We start from the raw sequence: 7,504 nt of genomic DNA, 5'->3' as shown, positions 1-7,504 counted from the left end.
CGTAAACACGCGCCTCTGCTTGGGCAACCTCGGGCTGCCGGTGGCACGCGAGGAGCGCTGCTGATGATGAGGATGGTGATGAAGATGACGGTCAGTGGAGAGGCTGAGCGCAAAGACGCGCCTGTTAAGTGAGGTATTAGGGGGAGGATGAGTTGTTTTTCAGCCTTAGGGTCCCTTCATTCCATAAAGAGGATTTTACAGACTGCTTAAAAATACCGAAAAAATTATATTTGGAATTAATCATAAAATATGTTCTGTTTCTTGTCGTTTAATGGACATGTACACGCTAATATATATTGTAGTTATTTAGATCGCAAATAAATCTATAAAATATCCCCAGGTCTGTCATAATCAAAAGCATGGGCGCCATAAGAGACCAAATTAAGTATATACCTGAACTATTATGCCACTAATGTCTGAAAGAAGAGGAGAAAAACAAAAGAAAAGAAAAAACTGTGAAGAAAAAAACAGGACAGTGCTCTAATCTAAACATCGTCCTTGATGGGGAGCGGATGAGATTATGTGGACATTCTCTCCTTTTCTTTCCACACGGTTTAAGAGCAACAGGCCCTCAGACCCTGGCGCCTGCACTTGGCTACAGATAGTCGGCCAGGAGACAGGTGTCCTGTTTCACCGCCACACATTTTCAAGATTTTTCTTTAAGATGTAAATACTTTTTTCTCCTTAAATTAATAAATAACAATAATAAACCAATATTGTTACTATTAGTAGTTAGAGTCACAATATTAGTAGCACCTATTTATGCCTCTATTGAAAATATATATTTTTGAAAACGTTAATAACACTGCAATAAGCAGATAATTAATAAATGCAAAGAAAAAGACAAGTAGAATAATAATGTATCCAAGCCTGCAGACTTGGATAAGGCTGTCTTATCTTTGTGTTGTCCTGCACAGGTCTCTGGTCCATGAAATAGCAACAAAAGACACACGTAATCGAACACCTTTATTAATTTGTTTATTTATTTACATTATAATTATTATTATTATTAGTAGTAGTAGTAGTAGTAAGCCTTTGGTAGACTAGTAATGGGAAAAACTTAAAATGAAACTGAAAAAAAAGGGTAGCCTCTAACGCATTAGTTGAGAATGAGATATGCCAAAAATATAATGCATGGATTTTATTTTTATTATTATCATTATGAAGATCTATGTGAACAGTAACTGGTTAAAGCTGTTGTTTACATGTTCAAAGGACTCAGTTCTTTAAGGACCATGGAACAACTGAAGAGGAGGAAGCAAATATTCCGACTCATTCATATTTTTCTCCTAATGGGCTTTACCAGGCATTTCAAAACAATTTAAAGACCAAATAAATCAAATATTTATGAGAAGCGTTACTATAAATATTCTATCTTTATTAAGGATTCGACAATAAATAGTGAAAAGTTACAATTCAAACAATGCTCTGTCTAAATCGACAGAGTATTAAAGCAAAGTGAAATCAGAGGGAATCATTTTCCCAAAATATTCAGACACAAAAGGAAGCCTAAGAAATTAAGGAACTATTTATCATATCTATAGTCTACATGTATTCTACTAGATGGAAACGTATGTGCATATTTACACAGTTCATACAATACATATTTGAAGGAAGTTATTTTATGTTTATTGATTCAATTTGAAAACATTTCGTGACCACTGGTCTATGGAAAACAAACCTTCTTAAGTCCTGGATTTGCATCCAAAAAGGCCTCCTGGTTTCCATCCACAGATGGATTATCTTATCCTTGTTATTTTTCGTCAGGAAATGAGGATACCGCTTATCTCAAACCACGACGGTGATGATGGGAAGTGCTGTGATGGCCATCGAGCAAAAACACTCTGATCCACATATTTTAAAAGCCATGAAAATTAAAAATGTGCTTCTTAATCAAAGTAGATTCAAAAACAAGAGTTTTCCTCCGTGAAAGAAGTTAATTATGCCAGAGAAATAAAATGAAATCCTTATGCGTGTCCGCTGAGAAAATAAGATGCGTCAAAATGAATTATTCCTCTGAGAAGAGTCGTTGGTTGCAATAAAATGTCATAAATTAGGAATAAACCCATTGACATACAGGGCAGTCTGCACAGAATCTCCCGTGGGTCGCCCCCCCTCCCCGCTCCGGGACGTCACTGAAAGAGAGAGGGCAGCATCTTGGCTGACCCAGCTCTTTCTACAGATAACTGAATTTAGCCAGCCAAACAGGATCGACCTCTCTCTTTCTCCTGTCCCCCCTCCAGCCACAGGCGCACAGTCCGAGGAGAGGTATGTCACAGCTGAAAGAAAGCCAGCATTTCTCTGATCTGCGTGGAAAGCAAGCAAGGCGCGACCATTTCCCAGCTTTACGCACGGGCTCTTAACCATCTTCATTCGAAATCCTGATAGAAATCAACTCGCTTCTGGGTTTTGCGGCTCTTTTTTTTGTCACCTTTATGTTAAACATGATTCCCAGTCCAGTTGTTGCTGCGTCCACCACGCCCTTTTCCGTGAAGGACATTCTAAAGCTGGAGCTGCAGCAGCAGTCTCAGCAGCACCAACTTCAGCTGATCTCCTGCTTCGGCCTCTCCGGCGCGCTGCCACAGCCGAGAGGCTTCCCAAACAAGCCGCTCGGCTCTCAGTCACCGCCGTCCTGCATGCTGGCGGGAAGGGACAGCCCCAGCCCTATTAGTTCCTGCCTGTCGGAGAGCGAGGAGAGGATGTCTTACCTCAGCGCCCTGAGCGTCCAGGAGCGACTTTCTGATTCTGTTTTGACTGGAGAGATGTTCGGAGAGGCTGCATCGATTCACTCCGTAGAACCGCGCCTGGAAACCGAACAGGAGGAGCATGACAGCAGTGAGTGGAAAGCTCAATGGTTATTAGTGTCCGATTCTATAGACACTTAAGGGAATGGAAACACATGCGATCACATAAGATTTTTGGAATTGCATGGTAACTTTGTAAAGTACGAAATACTATCAGATGTGATAAATATACATATATATATATGTAATCACAGTGACATTCGATATGCGATCAAATAAGATTTTGATGCAGCTCAAATCAAATCAACATGAATGTCTATTTGATTTGGTGTTGATTCTCACATCATATCAATTCAACAACAAAAAATAATAATAATTCTACACATCAAAAACACGCCGAGAGAAGTATATGTCATGTACAAGATTCTGCTGCTCTTCCATATTAAAACACAATGCTCTGTGGCTCTTTAATAATTAGTGTCCACCTATATACCCTTGCTCTAACCTTTTATAGGGCCATTACCAACATTAGAAAATACATGCATCTACCTGAATAATTATGATCAACTGACGTTGAATGGGCTTAAAATTTGTTTGTTTTTAAGCAAATTCATTTTTATTTTTTTGTTATTTTCTAGTTTTATTTCCGTTTTACACAAATCAATTAATAAATTAATATAACACTTGGGTGGATTAAAAGCACGGTGCTTAATTCATTTCGTTAGCATCAGTTTACAACAAAGTTTTTGTAAATGTATTCTAAAGGCAAATTTGTCCAATCTATATGCAAAAACGTAGTTAAACTTTTCCAATACAATTTAATTATTTAGGTTCAGCTAACCTTATGGACTATTTTTTTTTATAACGCCGATTCACAGCAATAAAATTTATAAGACAAACATTTGCGATTTATAACCAGAAAACTGTCCCTGTCAAATAAACAAATAAACAAATAAATAAAAAATAAATGAGTCATGTGGTCCTATCATAAAAGCCGTATTCTTATTCCTTTTCACTGTTTCTATTATTATTATCATCATTTATTTTATTTTTTTTTTAATGTTCTTAAAACAGATAGCTGCGCCGCTTTGCGAGGCGACTATGGAGAAGACACCGAGCCAGAGAAGCCCGTCACCAAGCAGCAGAGGACCAGGAGGAAGCCGCGCGTCCTTTTCTCTCAGGCTCAGGTGTTCGAGCTGGAGCGGCGCTTCAAGCAGCAGCGCTACCTGTCCGCCCCGGAGAGGGAGCACCTGGCCAGCACCCTGAAACTCACCTCCACCCAGGTCAAGATCTGGTTCCAGAACAGGAGGTACAAATGTAAGAGACAGAGGCAGGACAAGACTTTGGAGATCGCAGGTCACCATCATCATCACCATCATCATCACCATCCACCTCCACCACGGAGGGTGGCTGTCCCGGTCCTGGTCCGGGACGGGAGGCCTTGCCTTGCAGGATCTCAAAACTATAATAACCCCTACACAGTAGCAGCTCCGACCCCTTACACCTATAACTACTCATCCTACAGCTACAACAACTCTGTGTACAATAACAATTACTCCTGTACTTATTCCAGTTTGCCTGCACTTCCACCCAGCAGCAGTACTCCTAATGCGTTCATGAATTTGGGGAATCTAGGCGCGCAGACGCAAAACCAGGCTCCTCAAGCACCGGTGCTCCAACCATGCCAGGGAACTCTACAGGGTATCCGGGCATGGTAGCTGCAGACTCTCCTGGATTCATGGATGGACCTCAAGCATGCAATTCTTGCAAACTCTAAGAATGTTTTGGGTTTCTGGAAGTTGTATCCTGAAATAACCCTAAAACAGACTGCTTAAAGAAAACTTTTAAACTGCAGTATTGGACAATTTTAAACATTCAAATGTGGTCCAAAAATAACACAAAAGTTGTACATTTCTAAATGAGCATTAGCTTTTTAGGTGTGATATCGGGTAAGTAATAGAATAAATGTCGGAAGAAATGGAAGAGCCCTGCTTCGAGCCAGAACAAAACCACAAAATGCACTGCAATCGCTGAAAAGTGCGACTTCACAAAAAAGTGTTTTGTTATTTTACTACTGTACATCTTACTTGTTGTTAAAACTGAATGCTATTTTTCTTTGTCTTGTTGTGAATGATAATGAAGCCTATACCGTATTTGACTTCAATAAATATGGCAATTAACAGGATATATAAATGATTGACGGGGGCTGAATGAAACATCCAACTAAATAGTGCACTGCAAAAAATTTAAATCTAAATAAGCCATTTCTTTCTTACAATAAGTACATTTTTTTCTTAAATTGAGAAGGTAAGTGAGACACTTTGCCAATGAAACAAGACAATTTACGTTTAAAATAAGGAAAAACAATAGCATTGTCTTATTTCAAGTGCATATTATCTAATTATCTTATTTTAAGTATAAAAATACCCATTCATTTGGCAACTTATCTTATTTTCTTAATCAAATTCAGGGTAAATTGACTTAATTTAAGAATTTTTTGCTCATTTCTAGATCGTTTTTGCAGTGTGCCATACGATTTTTTTTAATGCGTCTCTTTCTGCGCCTAATGGAACGCTATCAACTTGGATTCCTCCTCTAAACTCAGCTTTATTCCAACATTTTTCATCGCCTACAACAGTTTCTCAAGCAAAAAAAGCATTTTTTTCCCCTGTGAGAAAGTCTGAGACACGAACCAGAAACAGAGAAAATGTAAAAGGGAGCTCACGTCCGGTCAGGATTTAGAGATGGACATTAACCAGACAGAAGGCATCATCAGAACACCCACAGCCTGCAAACCAGCAGAGCTCAAATAATAAAAAAAATTATGGGGAAAAAAAAATAAAAATAAAAAAAAACACAACGTATCACCCATCCTAAACACACACATAAACACAGAGATGGACTTCAGCAAATACCTTTACCTACAAGGCATGCCAGGACGCTCAGACCCTATTAATGGAGATGAATTGCAAAGTAAACAGAGTGTTTGTCTCCTCTGATGGCCTCCCTGGACACTTCCTCTGGCTACTGCGCTGCCGGTGTAGGACATACCTGGTGTCAGCTTTAAGTGCTGCAGAGTCACTAGTGTAAATAGAGCTGGCGACAGGACGGCGATGCCTGAGGACGCAGCGGCCTGAGCCACCGCCGCTCTGACAGGCAGGCGCCCGCGATCACTATCGCGCGCCTCCAAAGATAGCTGCTCATCGTTGGGCTGCGCGCACGCGGAGTTTCCCAAAACAGAAAGGTCTCCAATGGCAACCACTGCAGGAAAAAAAATACCCACGGTCCAAATATAGAGGGGAAAGCAAACTCGTTTAATACGGAAACTTAAATAATTATTTCTTACTGTCTAAAGCTTCGCTGCCCACATGACAGATACAGTATAAACTCAAGTATTAGTCATTATCTCTGTGTTGAGATTTTGACAAGAATATACAAATAAAAAGATAAATACTCCCGAAAATTAAGACAATAAGGAAAATTTAGGATAGGAATTTGAAAGTTTACATTTTATTATGAAACATGTGAAAGCTTTCAGTGAAATGATCTTTTCAAAACAGTTTCTAGATAAGATTAAAATGAGGAAATGATCTCTGATGAATAGCCTGACTTTGCAGCTGTCAGAATGGAAGTCGGTTAATGGGCTTTAAAGACAACATTCGCATTTAAGTCAAACATTTATCTTTCATTCTTTTCAAATTAAACATCAAAATTGTGCTTTTATTTAGTTTTTTCCTGTTTCCCTTTTGCGTGATATAACTGTGTATAATTTGTATCTATCAGTTGGTGATGTCTCATAAAGAAGCAATGAAAACATTGAAAAGATGACTTGATATAGTTACAACAATCACATCACATTTGTAAACGTGGCTTGATTGGACCCAAACGCCAGCTATAGAGCCCATCTAACAATAACAATAACAGAAAAGCAGATAATAAATTTTATGCAATATTTTATGCAATATTTTTTCATGTACACAACAAAGCTATTTTATCGTTTTGTTATATCATTTTGTTTGATTGATAAAGTATCAGGAGGTGAAAATTAACTTACTATATCTTAGACTAAAGTGAATATAATATTTATGTTAAATTATCTTTATAATTTTGCCGAATTTAGTTAACAAGTTTATCAAAAATCGGTAAAATTGGATCAGTTTGTTTCATTTGTGTAAAATGGCACAGATCTCATTGACATTTTAACAATTTTATTTCTAAAGACATTTTTATTTGCTTTGGAACTTTATTTTTGTTTTTTTCGATTTGATCTCAAAATCCTTTTTTTCCTTTTACATTTTCAAAAATGAAAATCAAGGGTCTATATTCCCTTAAAAATAAACATGTCTTTCAAAAACAATATGACATATTTTAGTGGAATCTAATGTAAGCAATCGAAAAAAGGATTGTCGCATAAGGTTTAAAATACAACCACTACAAAACATCTAGACAAAACAATTTAAGATGATGAGATAATCTAAATTTCTACCCAGTGGCTGTGACACACTGAGCTGATCTGGCTCTGAGGAAAGTAGATTTATCTGGATTGTTGGAGGAAGAACACAAAGACCAATGGAGCAGACAGATCTCTGCATCTGTCATCACATCTTCCTAATTTGAGCTTGGTTTGGTGATTGTGTAATAGCCTGTGTCCATCTGGGATGGGTTTGTTATCACTTATTTCCTAAAGCCTTGAGGTGTTTAGAAGCACTTAGCTTATAAACCAAGAATCCTTTCCACGTGGCGGCGCTAGAAACACTAAT

At 38.2% G+C, this 7,504-nt stretch overlaps 1 protein-coding gene across 1 annotated transcript; it reads left to right on the top strand.

Annotated features, from left to right (window-relative positions):
- Positions 1–1,854: 1,854 nt before the first annotated feature.
- Positions 1,855–5,014, top strand: nkx2-3 (NK2 homeobox 3). Its single transcript, XM_015396327.1, has 2 exons — positions 1,855–2,835; positions 3,819–5,014. The coding sequence occupies exons 1-2, from the start codon at positions 2,436–2,438 to the stop codon at positions 4,460–4,462; spliced, it is 1,044 nt and encodes a 347-aa protein (XP_015251813.1). The 5' UTR covers positions 1,855–2,435; the 3' UTR covers positions 4,463–5,014.
- Positions 5,015–7,504: the final 2,490 nt, after the last annotated feature.

The sequence above is a fragment of the Cyprinodon variegatus genome, unplaced genomic scaffold, assembly GCF_000732505.1.
Source record: "Cyprinodon variegatus isolate N-32 unplaced genomic scaffold, C_variegatus-1.0 Scaffold1, whole genome shotgun sequence".
NCBI lineage: Eukaryota > Metazoa > Chordata > Actinopteri > Cyprinodontiformes > Cyprinodontidae > Cyprinodon > Cyprinodon variegatus.
The sequence above is the reverse complement of the archived record's forward strand: the minus strand, read 5'-3'. Positions and strand labels throughout refer to the sequence as shown.

What these genes read in the sequence shown, in the direction of transcription:
- nkx2-3 (XM_015396327.1), top strand. Translation starts at nt 2,436, where the DNA reads ATGTTAAACATGATTCCCAGTCCAGTTGTTGCTGCGTCCACCACGCCC. An exon ending in ACAGGAGGAGCATGACAGCA is followed by an intron (nt 2,836 to 3,818) that starts GTGAGTGGAAAG and finishes TTCTTAAAACAG; the next exon opens with ATAGCTGCGCCGCTTTGCGA.